The sequence below is a fragment of the Rattus rattus genome, chromosome 15, assembly GCF_011064425.1.
Source record: "Rattus rattus isolate New Zealand chromosome 15, Rrattus_CSIRO_v1, whole genome shotgun sequence".
Lineage (NCBI taxonomy): Eukaryota > Metazoa > Chordata > Mammalia > Rodentia > Muridae > Rattus > Rattus rattus.
In genome coordinates this window covers 19,219,356-19,245,914 of record NC_046168.1, presented here as the reverse complement: position 1 = coordinate 19,245,914, position 26,559 = coordinate 19,219,356, and the positions used below count along the sequence as shown (strand labels likewise).

At 47.3% G+C, this 26,559-nt stretch overlaps 2 protein-coding genes across 2 annotated transcripts in view; both read left to right on the top strand.

Moving 5' to 3' along the window:
- Elp2 (elongator acetyltransferase complex subunit 2) overlaps positions 1-15,231 on the top strand; it is a 36,773-nt gene extending 21,542 nt beyond the window's left edge. The window contains exons 15-23 of the mRNA XM_032885350.1: positions 341-410; positions 870-962; positions 1,124-1,181; positions 1,735-1,807; positions 7,530-7,722; positions 8,949-9,070; positions 10,724-10,857; positions 11,283-11,390; positions 14,798-15,231. Coding sequence (XP_032741241.1) covers positions 341-410; positions 870-962; positions 1,124-1,181; positions 1,735-1,807; positions 7,530-7,722; positions 8,949-9,070; positions 10,724-10,857; positions 11,283-11,390; positions 14,798-14,951 — 1,005 coding nt within the window. The 3' untranslated portion in view covers positions 14,952-15,231. The remainder of the gene's footprint in view (positions 1-340; positions 411-869; positions 963-1,123; positions 1,182-1,734; positions 1,808-7,529; positions 7,723-8,948; positions 9,071-10,723; positions 10,858-11,282; positions 11,391-14,797) is intronic.
- A 9,184-nt stretch (positions 15,232-24,415) lies between these two features.
- Mocos (molybdenum cofactor sulfurase) overlaps positions 24,416-26,559 on the top strand; it is a 44,947-nt gene continuing 42,803 nt past the window's right edge. The window contains exon 1 of the mRNA XM_032886031.1: positions 24,416-24,591. Coding sequence (XP_032741922.1) covers positions 24,450-24,591 — 142 coding nt within the window. The 5' untranslated portion in view covers positions 24,416-24,449. The remainder of the gene's footprint in view (positions 24,592-26,559) is intronic.

The window sequence follows — 26,559 nt, the reverse complement described above, 5'->3', positions numbered from 1 at the left end:
TCTCTGTCTTGGCATCCCTTGAGGCTTTTGGGGGGACAGTCCTTGGCCTTACATTTCAGCCTACTGTACCAGTTAGGACCTACAGCCCACCGCACTGTGGAGGTGGAAGAGCTTACGGAGAGAGCTTTAGAAATGTCTGATGGAGGTGGGGTGGTGGGCAGGACCTGTCTGTTGGGGAGGGATTGCTTGGAGAGCCATCTGCCAGTTCGGGAGTTGGAACGATGGCAGCCACACACAACAGGCTGGAATTGTTCTCTGCATCATAAATGGTACTTTTTTGTGATCCTTGCCTATCAGTAACTTGGTGTCTGAAATGTACGTATTGTGCTTTTCATTCTAGGAAGACAATGATCTTCCAGAAGGAGCCACTGTTCCTGCATTAGGACTATCAAATAAAGCTGTCTTTGAGGGTAAGGATTTAGTCTTCAAAATTATTGAATGGCTCTAGTACTTAAAACTTAGTTACAGACTTGTGTAATAAACACCCGGGGTTGCCGTGTGACTGTTTTAAACCCCATATTTTGTGATAACTGCCCTGTTCACATGTTGCCGCTAACACAGGAGTTAGCTAACACAGGAGAACTGCTAACACAGTTCTCACAGAGCTGTCCAGTCACCAGGGAGATTGTGAGCAACTTGAAAGATCAGTTATATATCCCCCCTCCCCCCATCCTTGCAAATAGCTAGGTAAAAAAAAAAAAAATGGACAGAATCTTTATGGAGCTAGTTTGGAAAATACTAGAGTAGAAGTACATTTGTGTAGACACAGCTCTGAAATAACTATTGGGAAGACTGATGGCGCTCTGATACGCAGCTTTGAGACATCGTCATGGCACCTCTATTCACGTATCCGTGTTTCTCTAAACTAGGAGACATGACCTACCTGACTTCTGAAGAGGAGGAGCTCTTAAGCCCTGCCTTCGGGTATCCCCAGGTGATATTTCAGCCTGCCGTCCTTAGTGGTAAGACGTGACAAAAAGACAAGTTAATTAAATCCTTAGCGCACAGTCTATGCTGGCTGTGGACCTAAAGTAGACCTATGACTTTCACTTTCTATTTGACTAAAGATAGAAAAAAATCTGTGGTGTTCAGAATTTATTATAGAAGTAAAAATGTCTTGTAGAACCCCCCACTGAGGACCACCTTCTGCAGAACACCCTGTGGCCTGAGATTCAGAAACTGTAAGTTGAACTGTCTTTTTGGAGCTGGTCGTGGCTGGAGGGTCCCCTCTTAACTTGACTTTGGCCTTCCCCTTCCTCCTACATACGTTGTCCTCCCTCCCAGTAGAGCTTCAGAGGGGTGAGAGACCCTCACAGGGTGGGGTGGGCGGGAGGTTATTTTGTGTTTGTTTTACATTGTTGTTCATTACTTAGGTTGGGTAGTTGGTGTGAATTTTCCAGATGGAAAGGTGTAACATAGTTTCTGTTTCTGTTCTTTGCTCAGCTGGACATTCTTATTTTGTTGGTTCCCAGCAACATGTTTCCATGGTGGTTTCTCTGACTGGCGGGCTTTAGGCATGAAAACCCATGTCGAGTGACATGACCCTTAGAAGCTATTGTTTTTCTCTGGTTCCCTGGTTTTTCCCCCTATTTATTTACCTAGGCATAGTGTGATATCCTTTAAGGAATTGTGTGTTAGGTAGAGGGAATGATCCTTTTCCCTTCGATTTTTTTGCAGTGTAAAAGCAAATATATTAGTAATAAAGAGGACATATGCTTTCTCTTTAAATTTTAGGTATGGACATGGCTATGAGATATTTTGTGTTGCTTGTAACAATTCGAAGACTCTACTTGCCTCTGCATGCAAGGTACGGTGTTTGTGGGGTGTGTGCATTTAATTTTACTTGGTTACAGAAATTACTGTCATTGGGCTTGTGTAAATTCAGCAGATATGGGCAGACTCCACATGAAATGACCCTTTTAGGTACCATTGCCTGAGTCTTTTTCTTATATTTTCTTCTCATCTGTCTTTAAAACCATATTACATTTTAAATCAATTTTAGAACTCATTCATCCTTAGAGTTTATCTTTGAACAGTTTGGGTTTGGAGTACTGATCGCTGTGCACACGCACACACAAGCATGCACATGGCATTTCCAGTGCTCACATCACTGAAGAGAATGACCTTGGCTTCTGGGAAGGTCGCCCAGGTCTTTTCCTTACAGGGGTGTGCAGCGGCCGCAGCAGCACCTCCGTTGGAGAGTGCAGCCTGTTGCTTGCGTTGTCGTAAGGGGCCTTGGAGACAGTTGGCTGGTATATGTGCGTGTTTGGGATCTCATGTTGTCCCCAGTCTAGGCTTCAGACAGATATGGGGGTGCCTTTGAGAAGCTCCAGAGCACGGTGGCCTGGTCATTATGTCTGTCTACACCAAGCTGCGGAGTAAAGAACATGGGGTTGAGACCCTGTGCAGGACCAAGGTCAAGTTCCTGGCAGATGAATGCCGCAAAGAACTTTGGCTTCCCCGCTGTAATGAAGATGAACTTGAACATGTAGCGGAGACGTGGCTCATCCCTGAAGGCTGTGCTGAGAGCTCCTGCTATGCAAACCTGCCCCCACCGTCCTGTCGCATTCCGTAGTAAATGGCTTATCCTGCTCCCTTGAAGGAAAGAAATTCCTCATCTGCCATCCCAGGCCTATAGCTCCTAGGAGGGGAGAGGTCTTGTGAGCTTCTCCTGACAAGTGTTACTTTTATAAAATATCTTTAAGTTAGGAGAGTAATTGTTCAACTGGATTTTCTGGTTTATTTTATTTTGTGTGATTTTAGAATTAGCTTGACAGTTTCTACAGTCTCTGGGGATGGCAGTCAATCTGTAGATCAGTTTGTAGAGAATTTTAACAATATCCAAATAATGCCCCTTCTTTTTTTTTTTTTTTTTTTTTTTGATTCTTTTTTTTTTTTCCGGAGCTGGGGACCGAACCCAGGGCCTCGCTTCCTAGGCAAGCTCTACCACTGAGCTAAATCCCAACCCCATGCCCCTTCTTTATACAAGTCTTCACTTTCCCCTAGGGATGACCTTTTAGAGTAATGTTAGATTCCAGGAAAATAGCTGCCGTTGTCTAAACTGCCAGTCCACCTCCAGCAGTGCTGTGAGAGTAATTTTTTTGTATGTTTTGTATGTTCTTTTTGAGACAAGAAAATTTACTTTGTACATCAGGCTGGCATTGAACTTAGAGTTCTGCCTGCCTTTACTTCCCAATTACTGAGACTAAAAGGATGCGCCACCATACCTGACACATTGTGGGATTTTTTTTTTTTTAATTCCTAGAACAACATATTGGCGGTTCATTTCTCCACATATTATTCATCTCAGGTCAATACAAGTTTGTTAAGAACTTATCAAGGACTGGTGCTGTGCGTACCGTTAGGACAGAGTCTGGTCACTAGTGTCCACCTGGTGGAAGGAGAACCGACCCTTGGAGTTACCATCTGACCTCCACAAATAACTCCCTCTCCCTGTACCAGCACTCACACCCGAGAAACAGATAAAGATAAAGGGCCTTTTAAAGTGATAGGGCACACCTGCAATCTCTCTACTTGGGAGGTAGAGGCAGGAGGAGCAGGACACTAAGGTCAGATTCGGCTACAGCCATAAGATTTGAGGCCAGTTAGGGCTCCCCAAGACCCTGTGTCAGAAAACTGAGAGCAGCAGCAGCAGCAGCCACCGCCGCCGCCCAGTGTAGTTGTCTTTGGTTTTAAGGCATGAGCAATTTGCGCCTCATGGAAATACTTCCTTCTCTACAATTTTCCTGGATTTATTCTTTTAAGTTTTGTGTATGTGAGTGTTTGCCTGAGTGTGTGTATATGTGCCATATTCATGCATGCCTGTGGAGGCCAGAAGAGGGCAGTGGAGCTCTTGGTTCTGGAGTTAGAAGCGGTTGTCAGCCATCCTGTGAATTCTGGGAACTGAGTCAGACGGAGCAGCCAGTGTTCTTGACCACTGAGCCATCTCTCCAAGCCCCTCCAATAATTTTGTAAAACCTTCATAGATTTTCTAGGTAAGACAACTGATGGAAGTATTTTAACTTAGTTTTAAGTAAAAACTAAGGTTTTAACTTAGTATTCAATGCTATGAAGAGACTAAGGCAGCTCTTACAGGGTTGGCTTACAGTTTCAGAGGGTCATTCCATTTTCATCATGGTGGCAGCGTGGCAGCATACAGGCAGGCATGGTGCTGGAGGGGAAGTTAGAATTCTGCATCTGGATCCATAGGCAGCAGGAAAGGAAAGACTCTGGGAATGGTTTGGGCTCTTGACACCTCAAGGCTCACTCCCAGTAACACACTTTCTCCAAGGAAACAAGGCCACAAATTTTTTTTTTTTTTTTTTTTTTTTTATTAACTTGAGTTTTCTTATTTACATTTAGAGTGTTATTCCCTTTCCCGATTTCCAGGCAAACATCCCTCTAATCCCTCCCCCTCCCCTTCTTTATGGGTGTTCCCCTCCCCACCCTCCCCCCATTGCCGCCCTCCCCCCAACAATCACATTCACTGCGGGTTCAGTCTTAGCAGGACCCAGGGCTTCCCCTTCCACTGGTGCTCTTACTAGGATATTCATTGCTACCTATGAGGTCAGAGCCCAGGGTCAGTCCATGTATAGTCTTTGGGTAATGGCTTAGTCCCTGGAAGCTCTGGTTGCTTGGCATTTATTGTTGTTCATATGGGATCTTTGAGCCCTTCAAGCTCTTCCGTTCTTTCTCTGATTCCTTCAATGGGGTCCTGTTCTCAGTTCAGTGGTTTGTTGCTGGCATTAGCCTGTATTTGCTGTATTCTGCTTGTGTCTCTCAGGAGAGATCTACATCCGCCCTGTCGGTCTGCACTTCTTTGCTTCATCCATCTTGTCTAATTGGGTGGCTGTATATGCCTTGGGCCACATGTGGGCAGGCTCTGAATGGGTGTTCCTTCTGTCTCTGTTTTAATCTTTGCCTCTCTATTCCCTGCCAAGGGTATTCTTGTTCCCTTTTTAAAGAAGGAATGAAGCATTCACATTTTGATCATCAGTCTTGAGTTTCATGTGTTCTAGGCATCTAGGGTAATTCAAGCATTTGGGCTAATAGCCACTTATCAATGAATGCATACCATGTGTGTTTTTCTGTGATTGGGTTACCTCACTCAGGATGATATTTTCCAGTTCCAACCATTTGCCTATGAATTTCATAAAGGCATTGTTTTTGATAGCTGAGTAATATTCCATTGTGTAGATGTACCACATTTTCTGTATCTGTTCCTCTGTTGAAGGGCATCTGGGTTCTTTCCAGCTTCTGGCTATTATAAATAAGGCTGCTATGAACATAGTGGAGCACGTGTCTTTTTTATATGCTGGGGCATCTTTTGGGTATATGCCCAAGAGAGGTATAACTAGATCCTCAGGCAGTTCAATGTCCAATTTTCTGAGGAACCTCCAGACTGATTTCCAGAATGGTTGTACCAGTCTGTAATCCCACCAACAATGGAGGAGTGTTCCTCTTTCTCCACATCCTGGCCAGCATTTGCTGTCACCTGAGTTTTGATCTCAGCCATTCTCACTGGTGTGAGGTGAAATCTCAGGGTTGTTTTGATTTGCATTTCCCTGATGACTAAAGATGTTGAACATTTCTTTAGGTGTTTCTCAGCCATTCGGCATTCCTCAGCTGTGAATTCTTTGTTTAGTTCTGAACCCCATTTTTTAATAGGGTTATTTGTCTCCCTGCGGTCTAACTTCTTGAGTTCTTTGTATATTTTGGATATAAGGCCCCTATCTGTTGTAGGATTGGTAAAGATCTTTTCCCAATCTATTGGTTGCCGTTTTGTCCTAACCACAGTGTCCTTTAAGGCCACAACTCTTAAACCTATCACTGACCAAGTATTCAAATCTATGACCCTTTGGGGGCCATTGTCATTCAGTCTACCATAACATATGTGAATCCTTTAATGGGTGCTAACCATTTCAGTAGCTGCAGAGTCACTAATGATGCTGGTTTTATTGTTGTGGTAAAACCCATGACTAAGGCAACTAAGAAGGAAGCATTTATGTGGGTTCTAGAGGGATAAGAGTCTGTCACCAGCATAGTGGGGAATGTGTTGGCAGGCATCGATGGCTACAGAACAACTAGGAGCTGAGCGTTCACATACCGAACCACAAGTGGAAAACAGAGAAATTGAGTCTCTCTGAGCACCCTCCACCGGTAGCATACTTCCTTCAGCAAAGCCGTACCTCCTCTGTCTCCCCAACAGTCATGAGCTAAGGACCAAGTAGTCAGATGCCCAGAATATGGGGGACGTCTCATATAAACTACCGGATGCCATCTTTTTATTCTTTCTACTGGAAATACCTCTCCTTGTCCAGTCCTTTCAGTGTGTGTGTGTGTGTGTGTGTGTGTGTGTGTGTGTGTGTGTGTCTGTGTGTGTGTGTGTCTGTGTGTGTGTGTATATGTGTGTGTGTGTCTGTGTGTGTGTCTGTGTGTGTGTTTGTGGGTCTGTGTGTCTGTGTGTGTGTGTCTGTGTGTCTGTGTGTGTGTGTCTGTGTGTCTGTGTGTGTGTGTCTGTGTGTGTGTGTGTGTGTGTGTGTGTCTGTGTCTGTGTGTCTGTGTCTGTGTGTCTGTGTGTCTGTGTGTCCGTGTCCGTGTCCGGGTCCATTCATGCGATCATAAATGTCTCTGCCTTCTGTCAGTGCATCAGAGTATTCCTGAATGTGTTCATTTTCCTCCGTCTCACAGCACCGTGACCAGCTCTTAGAACCTTGGAACTAGCGGTTCCAGAACAAGGCATTCATTCCACAAATTTTAATATGTTGTGTTTTTATTCGGTTAAAAATACTTTGCAAACTTTTGATCACTTTTGGCCTTTCAACTATTTTTAAATGTATTATTTAGTGTCCATAAACAAAATGTTTTCTAAGTATTTTCTGTTGCTGATTTTTGTTTGATTAAGTTTGAGATCACATTATGATTTGAATCCTTTGAAATGTGGTGTGGTAAAATCTCATGTTCAGTTGCAAAGAAGGTTTGGTGTGTTTCTTTTGGATAGGAGTGTTGGTGGCTGTCAGTCGCAGTGTTGGTTAAGGATACTGTTAAGGCGTTTGTGCTCGTTGCTGTCCTGAGTGGAGTTGGTGGTCTCTGACGACACTTGGGCTATTTACCTTTCCATCTCAATTCCTTCTTCCTGGGTCTTGGGAGTTTGTAATAGGGTGATGTCCTCTGTGTTAGTCTGTTTGTCGTGGAGTGACTGACTCTCTGTTCAGTGACACTCACTCCTTTGTTCACCAGAGTAGAGACTTCTAAACTGGTCAGCACATAATTAACACACACATGACTTTTGTTATAAAACGCTCAGACATCCTCATTGTGCCTGGGTCCCTGAGGAGCTGTTTTTTCTAGTCCCACTCTTCTCCACCCTCTCCTAGAAGTCCATCTCTGTGGTTGTGTGACTCCCCTGGAGGTTTTGGATGATGTTGTTGGAGGTGTATAATAGACTCACAGAGACACCACACGATTGTACATGTGTTCTTTGGTTTATTTCTGCTCCCATGGTGCCCGGTCTCATCTCTGCCCTGCAGGCGGCTCAGAAGGAACACGCAGCTATCATTCTTTGGAGCACGACATCTTGGAAACAAGTGCAGAGTCTTGCTTACCACACTCTGACCGTCACACAGATGGCCTTCTCGCCTGATGACAAGTTCTTACTGGCTGTTTCCAGAGATCGAACCTGGTCTTTGTGGAAGAGACAGAATGTGACCTCAACGGAGATTGGTAAAGCAGCCTGTGTAGGGAAGGTTGTCAGTCAGGCAGTCACTTCTTTCTGTCCACATTTAGCAGCTGCAAAATGAAGGGAAAGGTAACAGGGTGGGGACAGCCTGTGATGAGCTGTAAGGGCTCAGTGCTCTTGGGCAACTGGAGGGCCCTTGGCTTTACTTAAACCTTTTTCTTTTTTAAGATTTAATTATTATTTGTAGAGGGTTGGCATGGTCAGACACAGATCATTCCTTACAGTGATGTGAAAGTGACGGCCCACAGTCAGACCACATTTCAGGTTTTGAATCTTGATCTTCTGATTAGCCATGTGGCGTGTGCGTGGGTGGTGGACCCACAGCTGTCATGGTGACAGCCACTACTCCACAGCAGACTGTGTGTAAGCTGGGACGTCCAGCGGACTGGGTATTTTTGGCTCAATACTATTTCAATTCATTATCCACTCATCAGGATGGAGCACACTGTGCACTTGCCATCTCTAGTGACTTCCTGATTCGCAGCGCTTCATTTTACAGCTTGAAGTGCTGAACCAGGACTTCTCAGCGGGTAAAGGCACCACGCCTGGGGACCAGCTTCAGTACCTAGAGTGCACACATGGAAGGAGAGAGCAAGTCCTAAGCTGTTCTCTGACAAGTACTCACGCATGCCTGAGGGTGCACACACACCCACTAAATAAACAAACAAACAAATAAGCACATGTTAAAAATGAATGCAAAAAGAAAAGGTTGAAGTACTATAAATGATAAAGGTGTTAATTTCTCGTATCTTTTTGGATTATAGATTAATAAATTTATTCTCTTCTCCATAGCGGTTACATAGTCCATATGTAGGTTAGATGTTAGCTTTAAACCGTCTGCTTATATATTATGAGAAAAATATGTCTTCCATCCTCTCTTCGTAGTATTTTTTTCCCCTAATATGCAACCGGCTGTTTCTGGAATACAGTTAAATCATCCCAGACTTGTCTTAGAGCCATAGATGAGCCTTTAGTTAATGTGTCAAAGATTCTTGTTGTCAGTCACTACAGAGTGGAGGGAAGAGCTGTCTGCACTTAGGCTTGTGCGGGTGGGGGGTCCTGGCTCTGCTGCAGACTGGGCGTGGCTTGGCGAAGTGGCCACTGAGTTATGTTGGTGCCCAGCGGACCTTGCTGCGCAGGTTAGAAGGGGAGCTGCCTCTCCTGCTTCGTGAGCAGTGTATATATGGTTTGTTTTTTTTTCAATTTACAGATCCGTTTTTTAATCTTTTTGCATTCACCAACAAAATCACTTCTGTGCATAGTAGAATCATTTGGTCTTGTGACTGGAGTCCTGATAGCAAGTACTTCTTCACTGGAAGTCGAGACAAGAAGGTAATTTTTTTCCCAACCAAAGATAAAATTTAGTATTTTTACAAATGTGAGATAATGTTTTTGCAGTTATATTTAAGAGCACATTATTCTGCCTTACTCGTGATGTTTACACAGTAGTTCATGACTTCCCCGTTATATATGTACATTAAAAGGGTTTTCTTTTTAAGCTCTGTAAATATATTCTCTGAACATGAAGAGAACTCTTGGTCAGTGTGTGTTATCAGGTGGTCCCAGTGCACAATGAAGCAGCGTTTGGTTAAGAGGGAACCCACGGGGTTGGGGATTTGGCTCAGTGGTAGAGAGCGCTTGCCTAGGAAGCGCAAGGCCCTGGTTCGGTCCCCAGCTCCGAAAAAAAGAACCAAAAAAAAAAGAGGGAACCCAGGAGAGCAGGCGGGGCTGGAGACTGCACATCTGGTTTTCTGGGTGATAACACTCAGGAATGAGCTTCATTTGTGCTGTGGAGCCAGGACCTCATCAGTGCTGGGTTCAGGTACAGCACCTTGCTTGGGGTTTGTTTATTTTGGTTTGGGTTTTATTTTAACACAGGTCCTGGGAATCAAACAGGTTTTCGTGTTTGCGTGACAAGCCTTTAAAGACTCAGCCATCTTCTAGCTCCCATTTTTTTGGTAATGAAGGTTATGACCTTTTAATTCAGTGAAAGAAGAGGAGCAGAACAAGACTGAAGCTTGAGAAACTCAAGCAATTAGGCGCCCTCTGCTGGGACTCACCCCTCCCTTTGTTGCCTGAGGGCCGCCCTCCGCTCCTGGTGCTCCCTCTGCTTTCCCTCTTGTCTTTTCTGAGTGTCCTAGTCCAGGGCTGGTAGGACTAGTGTTTCTTTCCATCGCCCTTCCCTTTGTGAAAACAATCTAGATAACTGGAACAGAGTTGGCTTGGGCCTGGTGCAACCAGATTTAGAACAGCAGCACTGGCCTGCCAGTGTCCTTCTCCCAGTTTGGCTGCTTGTTCCCTCCCTGGGGAGCACAGATCCCGGGCTGGGTGCTGAGGAAGCAGGTCCTGCCTGCCTAGCTCTCAGGGATATGCTGGCTAAAACAGACCAAGTGCGTTTGCTGCAGTTTTAGAAATGTGTGCTTCTCAGAGCCTATTCAGAACCATGCTTTGGTCCTGCCTTTTTTTTTTTTGGAGCTGGGGACCGAACCCAGGGCCTTGCGCTTGCTAGGCAAGCGCTCTACCACTGAGCTAAATCCCCAACCCTGGTCCTGCCTTTGTAACCCTGTCCATTTTTCTTCCTTCTCTGTTTCTGTGTTCTAGTCAGATACCCTTGAGCCCTGCTGGGGCTCACAGGGAAGCCTTATGCAGGATATATTGCCAGCATTCTGTCCTCCTGATAGCCAAGTTGACTGCCTAAGAATTAGGTAGTATAGAAGAGGAGACCGACTTCCTCTCCAACAAATATGTAGCAAGTCATGAGGGCAGCAACTGTAGGCAGGACATGCTGGGTGGGATTTCACTGCATTGGAACCATATTATGTATTAGAACTTAAGACAACACTCTATGCTCTCTGGTACATTTCTGTATCTGAGATCTCAACCTGTGGCTTCTCTGTGACCCCAGAGTGATCATTGTCTCCTGGGACCAGAATACAGGACTAGAAACCTTGTAGAGAATGCCTCACAGTGTGATTTGTGCTCTAGGTGGTGGTCTGGGGCGAGTGTAACTCCAGCTATAACCCCATGGAGCACCCCATTAATCCCTGCTCCTCGATCCTGGATGTGGGCAGTCCTGTGACAGCTGTCAGTGTCTGCCCTGTGCTTAACCCAGCCCAAAGGTCAGTTCTGTGGGACCTGGTTGTTCAGTTGCATCTCACTTTTTGTTTGTTTTGGTGTGTGGACTTCAGAGTCGCTGCTGCTTTCAAGGTGCTTATGCTTATAAGAAGTTTTAAGTCTTAGAATTGTGTGATTTTGGTCAAATGGGAATAGGAACGAAGGTTCTTATTTCAGATTGTGTACTGCCTTGCTTTCTGTCACAAGCAGCCTAGGGGAAGAGGAGTCCGTGCACAGCTAGGAAACACTAGCTTGTCGGCTTTGGCAGCTCAGTTCAGGTGGACCTCCATGCATCTTCCGCAGAGAGGAGGCTGGAGACACAGCAGAGCAGCGCAGGGTGGGCGTGAGGGTGGAGAAGCACTCAAGAGCAGGGAGAGATGAGAGAAATTCTTGCTAAACCAACCTCTGCCATCTCCCTGCTTGAAAACAGATACATTGTGGCAGTTGGATTGGAGAGTGGGAAGATTTGTATATACTCCTGGAGCAAGACCAATCAAGAAACCAAAGACTGGACTAGCTGTGTAGAAACAACTCCAAGGTATTTTCTTTCTACTTTGTTTCCATCTGATTAGATAGAAACGGGTGTTCTTTAGTGGCAAATTTTATGAACATTTTCACATAGTGGGACAGGAACTTCTGTCCCTGGTACTAAAGCCAAGTTGTACCTCCTAAAATGACATTTGCTAGTGTGTGGGACTCAGTTTTGATATTCTCAAATAGACCGCTGGGTCTTGTCACACTGCAATTACAGACATTATCCATTGCTTTCCTGTTTCCTCTTCTTTCCTTTCCAAGATGGGGCCTGGGGAGCTCTTCTATGTCCTGAGTTCTGGGATCACAGGCCGCACCATCACACCTATTTTTTAACGTGGTGCTTAGGCTGGAACCTAGGGCTTCAGGTGTGGTGGGTAAGCCTTCCACCACGTGTGGTGGGTAAGCCTTCCACCACGTGTGGTGGGTAAGCCTTCCACCAGCTGAGCAGTCCCCCTGTCCTAGCAGAGGCCACTCTAATCCGCTTCATAGCACACGTCACCGCTTCAATGCTTGAGCTCTCAGTAAGTCATCGATATCTTTCTGGGTCTCATTTTCTTGGGCTTTTCAGTCTTTTGGGCCTGTACTGTTTAAACATAGTTTCAAATGCTGTCCTACTTGAGTGTCCCCTGCTGGGGAGATTAGAGAGAGCAGGCCTTCCACAGCCGTTAGTGCTTACTGGAACTGCTTGTTAAACTTGTGTCAGCCTTGTTGTTGCAGTTGAAGTAGCTCATGCTTGGCCTCCTACAAAAGGAAGCAGCTGGGGGCATCGCATCCTCAGCACGGACACTCCTGCCCTGCCTCTTTCCTTACCTCCTTCTGCCTTGTTGTACACAGGGTTCTGCCTTTGGCTTGGAACTCAGACTCCTACCATGGCTCCAGTGTGGGAAGCCAGTTAGCATGGCAAGATTGTAAAGAGTTCAGGGTTTTCATTTGGTGATTATTTCCTTGTGGTTGTAATGATAGGCAGGGTTTGCAACATGAAAGAAATTCTAGACTTAATATGCTGTGTTAGTTGGATAGCTGGTATTCTAATTACTAAATGCTAGCTTTTGTTAGTAGTGCATTCACAGAAATAAAAGCAGGACGTTCAGATTGGCTTCCCAGGGGCCATATCCTGTAATTAACTGATGAGTTTTCTGGTGCTGGAGTTTCCACCCAGGGTCTTAGGCATGTTAGGAAAGCACTCTACCACTGAATGCCATCCACAGCCCCCAAAATCTCTTATCTTCCATTTTTCTTCCTTACCTACCTCTTCCCCCCTGCTCTGTGTGTGTGTGTGTGTGAGTGTGTGTGTGTGCGTGCATGTGTTTGAGCGTGTCCCCATCTTGTACAGAAGTCTGAAGAGGACCTCTGGGAACAGCAGGTGTCCTGTTCTATTCCTCTCTGCCATATTCAGTTGAGATAGGGGTCTCTCATTGAATCTAGAGCTGGGCTCGTGGCTAGCAAACCCTGCAGTCTTCCTGTCTCCAGTCTACACAGCCCTGGGCTCATGGTGTATGCAGCGAGTCTGGCTTTTACATGGCTCCTGGGGATCCTGTTTGCATGCTGATCCATTTCTCCATGTCCCTCCCTGTCTTTTAAATGTGATGTGTCAACATGCTAGGTTTAAAGAAAAACAACAACTCCCTCAAAAGCGAAAACCCATCACTTTATGTAAATAAGTTCTGACCTTCAGAACAACCCCCATGGGAGAAATGCACGATTTTAATTGATCACCACTTCCAAAAGTTTGTTTAATAGGATGAGAACCATGTCCAGTGAGTGTTGTCAGTGAGTGGTAGAGGGGCTGGGGCCTTTCTCGGTGTTGAGGTTCTTATCACTGCTTTTGGAGCTCCTCTTTCAAAGCAGTGTCGCAAACCTTGATAACATGACACGAGAAAAATTAATAATGGTCTTTTCAGTGTTGCTCATTTATATTTTGCCTTTTTAAAACTCAGCACCCGGGGTTGGGGATTTAGTTCAGTGGTAGAGCACTTGCCTAGCAAGCGCAAGGCCCTGGGTTCTGTCCCCAGCTCTGAAAAAAAAAAAAAAAGAAAGAAAAAAAAACCTCAGCACCCATCTTTATAGACCTCGCTAGTTATAGCAGATTTACTCGGGTCCAAGTGACTCATGGCTGCTTTAATAGTCAGGTACGCAGTCATGGTCTGCATAACACGGAAGGAAGCGTCTTCTCTAGAAAGTTCTCAGAAAGCATGGCACACAGCAGCGTAGTTTCTGTAAGTTACGCCATCTTAGGTGTCCTCGGGATTGGACGTGACTCCCTGCTCTGAAGCAGATCAGCCTATTGACCTGCTCCTGTATGGGGGCACCTGAGGCTCTTGGTCCCTGAAATTGTCTGAGGTGAACAGTTGCTAGGTGGCTGGTTGCCTGTCCGTCTCCCATGCTCTTTTGAGTAACCCCAATAAACTCTGGCTCCCTGCACTTGACTGGGAACTCTGTCCTTGTGTCTTCTGCACTGCAAGGACCTATCCGCACTCAGGGGCTGTTTCTTCAGGCCCCGTTCTTCAGACTCGCACCTCATTCATGCCTGCTGACTCCCTGGCGTCTCCAAAGGTGAGATCTGTGTCCTGTGCTCTTTCACTGTTTCTGCCTCCTCCGTAGGAGTCTTGCTCTTGACTTTATCCATTTTGAGCGTGCGTACTTTTTCCAAGTCGGCCTTTTGGGAGACGCTAGGGAACAAGGATCTCTAGTACAGTTTATGACCTTGCCTGACTCCCTGCAGTTAGATCACCCTGAGATCATGACTCTCACTGTGTTCATCAAGGGGTGCAAAACATCTTTCTTTACCCAGTGGTAAAAAATGTTAAAGTTCATTCACCTCTTAGCAATGTAAGCAGAAGAAAATAACCTGAAATATATTTTAAAATTAAAATAGATTCAATAATCTTGAAGTTATTGAATTAAATCTTGAGATTAAAATGTTATCTTGAAAGACTAGCTTTTAGGAAACCTTACATTTACTTATGTAAGGCTGTGCCTATGAGCATGTGCATGTAGTAATATGAACAGAGGTCAGAGGTCAGCTTGCAGAAGTTGGGTTGTCACAGGCATTGAACTAAGGTGGATGGCCTGGTGGAAATACCTTTACATACTTAGCTGTCTTGCTGGCCTCTGAAAGGATCACCTTAATAATCACTTCAGTCATTCTACTGATGAGTAAAACATTAGACAGAAATGTACCATTTTTGTTCCTTGTGCATTGTCATTGGCCAGTGAATAAGGTATTAGTCTGTTTTGAAAGTAAATAGAGTAAGATATTTTCAATATAGGATACAATTCCTGGAGTATTAGCCTTCCACCCATGTTAAAACCACTGCGTGGGCACCCTGGTTACATCACTGTGTAGGCAAACAGTGGCGTGTTCTATAATCATGACTTGTGTTGACCTTATGATCTCTGTCTTGGTTGCAGCCAGAGTCACGCGCTGGGTATCAGAAGGTTATGCTGGAAGAACTGCAGAGGCAGCAATGAGCAGAGTGAAGAGGGGACCGAGTGGTTGGATTTTGCAAGCTGTGGCGAGGACCATACTGTGAAGATTTATAGGGTTAACAGATGTGCCCTGTGAAAACTTGACCTCACCCTGCCTGTCTTGATTGTCTTAAACGTTTGTTATGTAAATAGATCGCCCTTTCCTTACCTTAGTGATTGAATGAGTTTCCCTGTCTACTATCTGATGAAGGCCACGGGCTCTTTCCCTTCTTTTATCGTATATATGTAACCTCCCAGAACCTTACCCATGCTGTCAGAGACGCTTGGGTCTACCTCTGTGTGTGTCAGATTAAGAACACTTTTAATTTGTGCCCAAATGTGTCTGATTTTTGCATTATATTGAGTCTTTAGCTCTCTCTGTGTCTGCTTTGTGTTGTGACTAGTTGGTAGAGAATGGGCACCCGGTAAAGAAACAGGTTGAAGAGCATGGCCCTGGATTCTGCTTGTTCTGGTGAGGGCCTTGTGGCTGGGATGTCAGTAGTGGGGACACCTGTGGAATAGGGAGAGTACACGATGCAACAGGAAGCCACAGAGATTGAGGGAGGTTCCAGACTTACTTAAAACCCTCTCCGGAGAACACCCTCCCTGTTAAAGGCCTGAGGAGCAGTCATTAGACGCTGCCTCTTAAAGGTTCCCCTAACTGTCAACATCACCATGCTAGGCAGTAGCCTTCAGCGTGTGGACTTCTAGAGTCTAAACTCTGTGTCCAAAGCACTTGGGATGCTCTTGTTATTGCCTCCTTCTGAGACTGAAGATAGAGATAACAGAGAAGCCCGAAGGGTTTGACTTTTGTTTTATACTCCCTGTAAATAAGCACACCACACACAGTATGCTGTCTTGGCCTCTCTTCCTACCAGCTGCCAAGTACTCCAGAACTTGGCAAGCAGTTGCAGGCTTGAGCTGTAACCATTCCATTCCTTTACTTAAAGGCACCGAGATTCTCCTTTTGAAGGGCTTCGGGTATCATTTTTGGATATAAAGTAATAAGTTAGGGGTTGGACAATAAGAGCCATCTGAGTTTAGGTGCCAGCTGATGTCATGAGAGTGAAGGATGTGCATCATCAGGGTGTCCTCAGGAGGAAAGGAAGGGCTGGGGACAGTAGGATGAGGAAGGCTGGTAACGTGGGACTTTGGGAGAGATGTGGGAGCCTGCTGCAGGCCCGGCAGTCCACAGCGTCCTGAACAGAGATCATCTGGCGAATTGATGAGCAGAAGGAAGAACGTCCTGGACTATCCTTCCCCTTACCTTCCCTATGCGCCCAGCTCCCAGCACGGATCAGTGTCCAGCACCAGCAAATGAAATGGATGGTTTTGTCTTGACATCTGTCCCAGGCAGAGGAGAGGTGATTATCCCTCCAAGTACACACGTACCTTGGACACCAGGAGTCCTGCATGTCCCTGCTGTCTCTCTCGGGTCTCATCATAAGAAAATGGCTCTGTTACTCACTCCGAAGAGAGAGCATGAAGATAGGACTCTGCACCCGAGGACTGAGTCTCCTTGGCAGTGTTGGGAAGTCCTGGCTGGGCTGCTGGCAGCAGCTCTCAGTTGGGCGGGTGTCAGTATCCCCTGTCCAGCTGGTTGTACACTGATGCATCACTGGCCATGTGTGGTTCCGTGTTCCGGCTCACCGCTGGGGTGTGTGAGCTCTGCTGGACAAACAAAATGGGCACTAGGCTATGAACAGCCTAAGATGGGGCCCTAGCTCAGATGAGAAACAAGGCAGGCTGAGGCTGAGGAGACCAGTTACCAAGGTCCAGGGCTTGTCATTGGGAACAAGAGGGCAGGGGAACTCCAGCTTAGTTCGGGTGAATGTCAGGAGACTCACAGGAGAAGTACAGAAAATGGGAGGAGTTGGGGTGGGTTGTTAAGGGAAGGAGGTCAGCTGCATATTGGATGTACTGTAGCCAGGAAAGGGTGGCTTGGAGTTCCTTCTGAGACTGATTTTCCCGTTGAAGAATATCAACATGGGTAAAGACTGATTTGGAGGCAGGGATGAGCTCGCAGGAGACGTGGAGGTCAGCCATGGGGTATTTGGCATAGCCATTAAGGTAAACTTCAGCCATGACTCCTAATGTTCATCCCATGGATCGCTGATGGAAAGCTGAAAATGAGTTTTAAGGTGGATGAGCACAGTGCCGCCTCGGCTGGTGGATTCCATTCTGCAGCTCCCCTCTCTGCAACCTGCATGTGTGGAGACCTCCTGCACCCATTCGCCTGTGTTTCCTTAAGGAAAGCAGAGGGAAGGGCAGGGGAGTGGAGATGGAATGTGGGTGTAGGGGGGTCTCAATCCTGGTAGGACATCCTTTAAGTGGACAATCCTGGGTTCCTATGACTTTGCTTACTTTGTTGTGTCTGTTCTAAGTCTCCCTAGTGAAGAATCTCCAGGGGAAGGTGTTGGGAAGGCTAGAGAGAGACTGGGCCGTAGCAGAGTTAATATGAAGAACGACAACAACAGAGCCAAGAGAATAGAGGAGGGGAGGTTGTGGGGACACATGGCCTGGCAGCAGTCACCAGGTCCTTCCAGGAGATCTTGTTCCCATGGGTGTGGTGCTTCCTCTTCCTCTGTCCCTGAACTGCCAGTGAGAGGAGAACCATCTTCTTGGTTGGGTAGGGGTGGTGTCAGACCTGGCAGGAACCCAGATAGGCTTAGGCTGTTCTTGTGGGAAACCATAAGCAAAACCCCTCCCAGTTGTAAGGAGAGGGTCGGGTCCCTTCCAAATTCCATTCAAAGGATCACACCATTGTACTAGAACGGGTGCGGGGTAGTCAAAGCCTTCAAGAGTTGTGCATTAGGGGGTAGGTGGTTGCCTTTTGTTTTAGGAGTTGGGCTGTTAGGGTTCGATGTGTTCTTTCTATTATTCCTTGGCCCTGAGGGTTGTGGGGAATCCCTGTATGGTGGGCAATTTTCCAATGTGTGCAGAAGGTTTTGATTGAGAGCTAGTGAAGGCCATTATCAGTGTTTATCTGTGGAGGAATGCCCATGATGGCAAAGGTGGGGAGCATGGGGAACCTTTAGAGTGTTCACCTGTTTGGGCTGTGGCCCATGTGAAATGTGAGTATGTGTCTATAGTGACAGAAACATTTCTGCCTACCAAATTGGGGGATATGGGTGACATGGATTTGCCATTAGGCATTGGATTTGAGGCCTCGGGGGTTGGTGCCCATCGTTTGTAAGGCTGGGGTGGTATTGAGGGACGCACAAGAGGAGCGCGTTTTTATTATCCTTTGAAGTTGAGCAAGAGGGGTGTGGGGGAGGTGGAGCCCCTTTATATTTGTGTGCGTGAATGGAATTGGTCTGCCTGCTCAGTGGGGGCCATGAATGTCCCTGTTGAGGCAGTTTGGTCATCAAGAACAGGCCTCAGATATCAGGCCTGGCAGGGGACTGTGAGATGGGACATGCTGGATGTAGACGGGGGAGGCTCTTTCCTGCTGGAGGGTGGAATCCTGTGTGATAGCGGGGAGAGTGGGTTGACATCTAGTTTGACAAGGCTCTTGACAGCTAGGGGAGCAGACTGACAGCATAGACACTGTCTGAAAGGAGGTTAAGGGGGCCCTTCTTTTAGATAGGTAGCATATAACTCTTTATATTGGGGGAGTGATGGGGCGGCTCTCTGAATCAGAGAATAGGGGTTCACCCTCAGGGGAGTAGTGTATTACTGCTGCAGCTCCCCTCTTCCCCCCATTGGTAAATATTGAGAGGACTCCAACTATGGGCTTTTTTGAAAATAGTTTGGGGGGGCAGCCATCACAACAGAGGGAGGGCGGAGGTCCATTTTTCATCAGGATACAGTTGTTAATTTGTCTTGGGAATCCTATAAGCAAAGCAGGATTTTTGATTAGCCATTGAGCCTTAGGAAAAAGAAAAGGGGGTGACAAGAATGTCAGGTTCTGGGGGCTGGGGATTTAGCTCAGCGGTAGAGCGCTTACCTAGGAAGCGCAAGGCCCTGGGTTCGGTCCCCAGCTCCGAAAAAAAGAACCAAAAAAAAAAAAAGAATGTCAGGTTCTTATCCTAGGGTTTATAGGTCTCTGTCCATGGGGCGTCATGGTCACGTGGTCCAGGACAGGAACTGGGTTGGGAGGAGATGAAATGGCTGTTGGTCTCACATGTGAGAATACCAGAGTTTCTGAATCTGTTTAACATTCCCAATTTTTGTCTGGTGGCATGTTTCCACTTGCCCTACCGTGGTCTCAGACCTTTGCATTTGTATGAAGCTGGGAGCCTTCAACTGTACGTGACAAACTCCAAGGAACACAAGTCCCTGTGTTGATGGCTCCTGTCATACTGTAGCCTTGGCCCTCAGCTCTCCTAACCTCCCGCACCACACATCCATACTCGCCGGCGTCAGTCCTAGGGATGCTAAGCCCAGAAACGGAATCTGCTTCAAATCTCCAGGTGACAGTGAAACAGCCTCTAGCCTCAGAAGCCCCGTGACACAACTGGACATTGGCTTGAGCACACAATCGCAATACCATCAATACCATGTTTTGATGACTTCCTGGGGTCTTTAAACTCTTTAGAGTGTCTCTGTGGACCAGCCCTGTCTACACAACAATGAGAGTTCAGTATTTGAGTTTTCAAGGCTACTTTGAAAAGCCTGTGGAATGGGTAGTGAGGCTCTAAAAGCACCCAGAGAGTGGGCGTGGTGATTCACACCTGTAATCCCAGCACTTGGGAAGCCTTTATTCCTTTATTCAATGACTATGACCTCAGAGACCACACGGCAAAAGGCCTCATGTGGATACACAGAGAGCAGTTGGAGCAGGAAGTTGGTCTGTTGCTGGTGGTATCCTGATCCGAGAAAGGAGATTCTCAGAATAAGGACCACAAGTAGTTATGGGGACACCAAAATCAGTGTTTGAATAACAAGGGTGATCTTCACACAGTGCACAATAATATTATGCCTACATCTTGGTGTTGGTTGGTTGGTTGGTTTGTTCCAGTGTGTATTTCTAGCTTCAGGTGATCGTAGGCATGTGGATTTTTGTCTGTGTCTTCAATTCTATTGATTGATCAATGTGTCTGTTTTTATGCCAATATCATCCTGCTTTTATTACTATAGCTCTATAGTACAACTGGAGATCAGGGATGGTGATATTCCCAACAGTTCTTTTATTAATCAGTTGTGCATTGCTTTTAATATGGTAGCCATTTCTACTATATTAATCCTACTGACTCATGAGCATGGGAGATCTTTCCATCCCCTGATATCTTCCTTCCTTCCTTCCCTCCTCCCTCCCTCCTCCCTCCCTCCCCTCCTCCCTCCTCTGTATTTTCTCTCTCCTGCATGTGTATGCTTTCTTTCTCTTCCCTCTCCCCTTGGTCTCACTCCCTGGAACCAATGAACCCGCCCAGGAGCAGCTTCCCAACAAACCTTCCTTTATATTTAACTTGACTTGAATTGGTTCATTTCCCTGGCAGAGTTAACTTAGCAGTGGGCAGAGTAGATGGAGTAAACATTGTACCAGAATGTTGAAGAGCCCACGAAGCCATGCACACATAGCATCCGCCACCACTGCCAAGAGAGGGAGCGTTGTGTGAGGTGGTTGGACGAACAGGTTTGCATTACAGGAGTAGTAACCAGCCTTTAAAAGGACAGGCTCTCCCACTGCAACATGGGTAAAACCTGAGGAATCATGCAAAGTGAAACAAACCAGCCGCAAAGACAGATACTATGTGACACTTATTACAGCTCCAGAAAAAGTGTACATAGAGACAGAGTGCTGTGAGCAGACCCTCAGGGAGGAGAGCTGTTTGCTGGGCACAGCGTCACAGGTGAGAAGGTTCCAGAGATTATTGTACAGTGAGTATACAGAAGTATACTACAGTTGGTGCGTGTAATGACCGGTATTATATTTAACCACAGTTTTAGATGATGTTCATAGACACATCTCTTTCCTGGGTGTTAATTGGTATGCCTTTTAAAAAAAACCCTAAATAAAATATATTTGGACACTATGTCTTCATTCTGGGCATTGAGGTCATTGCACTACCTTTATTCAGTATGGTTTGGGGTGAGTTTAGTTTGCGGCTTCTGTCTTTCCACAGCAGATAGGAGTCTCATTAGACATGTTTTGGGGGCTGGGGAGTATGCATTTGTTGTCTGTATAAAGTTAACTGGCACCCCTTTACATAACTACGTTTGCTTATATACTGTTGTCTGGGCTCTCAGACATTTACACACTCGTGTGATGGCTGTCAGGGCACACCTGAGTTCTCAGCTATGCAAGGCTCCTGAGGGCAATAGATCTGTTTTCTCTAAGTTGCACATCAGAGGACTCTGATTTATATATTTAAAAACCCCCCACATAGTCATCTACATATGAAAAGTATGAACAGGCAAGTCCATAGATGGACTGAATACCAAAGGGTGTATTTTGTTACTCCTTCCCCTTCTGACAAATAGTGGCTGGCCCTGATGGAACCCCTCGATATCGCAAGCAAGAAACCTGCATGACAGTGACCATGAGGCTGGAAAGGGGAGAGAGAATGGATGCCATGCTGTGGAAGGTCTAGAGAACTCTGAACCCCACAGTCAGGTAGACCCAGAGTTTTGGAACCGTGGCAAAGGCATCCTCCAGAGATGTCTAATTCTGTGGGTTCTCTCAAGGGCTCCCTGTATGGAGTGGCCACTGACTATTCGCTGTGTATTCTTGACAGTCACTTGGGTGACCTCTGCTTGAGCATCAGTGGATGCCCTGGGCTCACCCTGGCTCCCCCCCACCATGGGCAAGCTTTCCCTCATCTCTGTTAGTGAAAGGAATATTAGGATATCAATCTGGTTTTCACTTCAACTGTATCTGAAAGAAAATGCAAAAGTGTATTTTTCCTTTATACAAGATAGACTATTTCTCAAATAAAAGGAGTCAATTTAGGCAGCCCAGAATGGGTAGGAAATTTCTTAACTCTACCAGATACCCAGGCTTTAAATTTGCTCTGTGTCTTCTACCTGTCAGCTGTGTGGCCTTGTGCTATGATCTCTGCCTTCTAGCCAGAAGACAGATAGACCTTTTCCTAACTAAGGGTGTTTCTTGGAAGTCCCACATAGTTCTGTCCAATATGCTTGTCCAGAATTTAGGATTGTGGCTATATCCAGTACAAACAGGCTGGGAACCAAATCCTCCTCCTCCCCATCCCAGGACATTTTGGTTTTTGAGTCAGAGTTTCTACTTTCTTTCTCTTCACTTCCCTCCCCCTACTCCCTGCCCTGTTGAGATTCTAATCCAGGGCTCCCAAAGGGGCTTTACTGCTGCACCTCTGTCCAAGAACCTAGCAGGGCACATTGTCACCCACTGACAGAATTAGGGGATCTATTTGCTTAGGCAAATAGCCCAGCAGGAGGCATCCTAGAATGTTACCTGTCAGTCGCTTTGCAGAATGATTAATGCCCTTTCCCCTTCTTGGTGGCAGAGTTCAGATGCAAAGAGCCCAATGAGAGGCAAAGAGGTGAGGTGTCCTAGCACAGAAGGAAGAGAGGAGGGGTGGATAAGTAAGGGGAAATCCAGTGCCTGGAGGAGCTAATCTGGTGCACCCATGTTGGCTATGGTCTGCTAGTACACTTAGGTTTTGTTTTGAACACTACGGTATAAATTTAGATATAATGGACCCTTGTTCCCAGTCTCTTCATGGTCCAAGCTGCCCTTTCAGCTTCTGCCCACAGAAAAGGTCTTTCCAGTGCCTCTGGGGAGGGAGCTTCCTGCTTTTGTTTTGTTTTTCTTTTGATTGTTGTTTAGTTCATTCTACTACAGCGAACTGCTGGGCTTTGGACAGAAGCTACTACATTGCTCAACTGGCCCCTTTTGATTGCCTAACTACCCCAACACCTACCCGGGCAGCTTCTCTTTTAGGGCGGCACATGCTACCTAGGTGGACATACAGAATTACTTTCATAATCTAGAGTGAACTCGCTCTTATAGGGAGCACCCACCCAAACCTCAGATTACCTGTCTGGAGGTTTGCTTCCTGAGGATAGGCCTTGACCTCCAGCTTCCTCCAAGGCAAAGGCCTTCTGGGTATGCTGGTGAGTGGGGAGACCTCTATCCTGCCTCTCCCTCTGAGTTGGCTCTTACAAAGCAGCTCTGTTCTCAGTGACAACTGTCCTCGCTAGGTCACCATGAACCAGTTAACTAAGTTACGCTCACCCTCACAGGCCCAGAGCCCCAGTGGCCTTGTCCTATAGTTTCCACTTTATACCAACTCTCTTGGTGCCTGTGTTGTTGCTCCGCTCTCTTCCCCAAGCTCCTGAGGTGCCCTCCACAAGCCCGCCATGTATCTTGTGTCTCCAGCCTATCTTTTTGAGACCTGATTGGGAATCTCCACTTAAATGGCTTTACTAGAAGCCCATATTGTTTCTCTGTGCCTGAGCCCGGCAACACTTCCTCCCTTCCCCACCCTTTCTATTCTGTCTCCCAATCCCACAGAGCTGAGTCATCCTGAGCAAGCCTTCAGGACCCCATTCGTCCCTGAACCCCATTACTTTTGCATTGTCTGGACCTCATAACCTCACAGTTCTGGACACTCCTGTCCAACCTTTGAAGTAGCACTAGGCCAGGAGTCACACTTACCATTAGGTTTCCCTACCACCATCGCCTATCCCACTGTATCTTTGGTCCTTGTCCAGGGTGTCGGGGAGGAGGTGGCTGGCCTTGACCCAGATTTCAAACTTGGGCGTGGTGGCTTCCCATCTGATCGCCCAGCTGTAAACTTCTGGGCCTCAGACTGGGTCCTCCTTTGCGGAGGGATGTGAGCCTCTTTCCAAGTACATGCAATTCCTGAAGACAGTGTTCCGCAGCGGTGCCCTCCAAATTTGGTTTCTCACCCGCGCCTTGCCTGAGTTCACTTTGTCATGACTTCCCATGCTACCAGGAATTGTGCAACCAACCACCTCCATCCCCGTTGTCTCAGATTTAGATGACAGTTGGCATAGTTGTCACCTCCCAGCCCTTCACACACACACACACACCCCACTCTGAGCTATTGGGTTTGTCTGGCTCTCCCAGCAGTGCTCTGGCAAACACTCGCTATGCTCTGAGCCGTCAGGGTGCAGGAGGTCACCCCAGAGCGTCCGGCTCCGAAGTTGCATAATCGCTAGGAGTTTATCAAGCAGCTCAATGGTTTCCTTTGAACCGCGGGGAGTGCAGGCGACCACAGCAGTCCAAGTGGATTTGCTGGTCTGGAGCACAGGGGGCGAGGATCCCAGGTTCTGGGCCATTAGGACTCGGAGTCACATATGCCCAGGGGAAAAGTCACGCACTCCGTTGTTCCTGCCACCTGCCTTACGGGCACCTAGACATCCCAGGACTCGCACCCAGGTGTCTAGAGTGTCGCTTGGTCAGCGTTAGGTTGTGGCGGTCACCGCAGAGTGCGCGACCCGACCGAGTTCGGTCCCAGGTGGGCAAAGGCCGCACCGAAGTGAAAGCTTTCAGTGAGTCAGCGAGCTGCAAGGAGGCCGGCCCGCGAGGCACCGCCCCTGGGTGGGGACCCGAGTCACCCAGGGCTCAGCACTGGCGAAATCGCCTCCCTTGCTCACTTCCCGGGCTGGGCGGTCTAGATCCCGTAGACTTCAGACGCGATCCATGGCCTGCGGGGCGACAGAGCGGGGCCCCGAGCCCCGGGCCTTCCAGCGCCATCCAGAAGCCAGCGCACCGCGCCTGGCCCACGGCTACGGGTTGCGCAGCGTGAGCGAGCTGCGGGACCAGGAGTTTGGCCGCCTAGCAGGTGAGCGACTGACGCAGGGACACTCAGGGCTGGAACCTAGGTGTGGGGCGCGTTGTATCACTTGGGACGCACTTCGTACTTGATTTTAGCTAGAAGGTGAAGCAGAGATGGACTCCTCGGGAATCGAAAGTTTGGGAGGGATTGTGAGCGCCTGCTCGGTGTCCCCGCTCCGGCGCAGGCTCCCCACTGTCCCATCCGCAGTAGCAAGACTTTTTGCTATAATTGTTTGCATAGACTGCTCCGTGGTGTGAGACTAGCCTGGACTCTCTTTAGGCTTCGTCACACACTGCAAAGAGAGCTTAGGTTCTCTCTGTCCCCCTCTATTGCCGGGAGAATACCCGACCCTAAAGACGCCACCGTAGCCATGGTCACACAATTTATTGAGCAGAGGTATTTCTCAGATGCCTCACGGGGCCAGGGATACACAGGCAGCTACTGCACGGAGTTTGGAAAACCGACTCCGAAACGGAGAGCCCAGGGATTGCGATCAATCATCTGACTTGTCTTGCGTGGCCACGCCCCTTCCCTTAGGGATGTCCTCTCTGCCCCCATAGTCTTTTCGAAACATTATTTTTATTAGTCCTATTACTGTTGGCATTAGTCATGTAGTTCAGGTTGGTCTTGAACTCTCTATTTAGTCGAGTCTTGCCTTGAACTTTTTATCTTCTTTACTCGGCTTCTGCAACTCTGCGCTTACAGGCGCGCCCCAAGTTCGTCTGGCACCAAGCCTCATTTTTCTCTTTTCTGCAGCTAGAACTGTGCTCTCTCTATCTGAGTTCTAGCTTGCTGGGGGAACTGGAAGGATTAGAGAAGCAAGCAATTTGAGCCTCAAGAACAGGCCGAGCCCGTGTGCCCGGGAGTTGAACTGGATCAGGTCCTTTGGAATCGGAAGGTAGAACCTGTTGATTGAGTTGGAAATTAAGCTCAGATTAACCGCAGGTGTAGCAGAGCCCAGCCCACTGCTGCAGGTAAGGATCTGACCAGGAAGGGGGCGCTCCATCAAATCCACGGTGGAGCAGGAAGTTTATGGTCCAGGGTACACAGATTTGTTTGGTCCCTCGAGGTTTCTGCCGCGTCTTATAGGGCAGAGCAGCACCGCTGTAGTCCTTTCCTCGTTTGGAATAGCAACCGTTTTCCCTTTGTGGTCCTGGGGAGCTGTGGCCTCCTCTCTGTGTCCCTGTTCCTACTCTGTAGAGAGAGCTTTCCTACCTACTTCTCCCCTTGTCACTTGTCTTCTCTCCTCTTGTCACCTGCTGGGGACAGCCCTTCAGCTTCTTTGCAGCCCCCCTTCCTCCCTCTGTACCCTGCCTTCGCTAGGGAAATTTCCCGCCAAGCAGAAAGTCTGGTATAAATATCCACACATGAAGAGAGCGGCAGGGCCTCCTCTCTTTCTGAAGCCAACGCCAGAGCCGAGTGAATAGTGATTTCAGTGCACCCTTCCCTCATCTCAGGTCCTCTCCAATCCTGATCTCTCACATCCTCAACACTACCTTAACAGCACCCAAGGTTCTCCTCTCTCCTCCTCCTCTCTCTCTCTCTCTCTCTCTCTCTCTCTCTCTCTCCTCTCTCTCTCTCTCTCTCTCTCTCTCTCTCTCTCTCTCTCTCTCTCTCTCCTCCCTCTCTCTCTCTCTCTCTCTCTCTTCTTTCTTTCTTTCTTTCTTTCTCCCCCCCCTTTTTTTAGACAATCTCACTTTATATTCAGCCCTAGAACTCATTGTGTAGCCCAGGCTAGCCTCAATCTTGTGAGGATCTTTCCGTGTCAAGCCTCTCAAGTGGTCGTTAGGGTTACAGGTGAGAGACTCTATACTCAGATGGGTCCTTTATTTATTTAGTGAATTCCTTGGGTGCATTGTGGTTGAAGTAGACATGCCCCCTTTGGGGTTGGGGAGAGAGAGAGAGAGAGAGGGAGAGAGGTTTAAGAGGGAAAGAAAGAGAGAGAGAGAAAGAGAGAGAGAGAAAGAGAGAGAG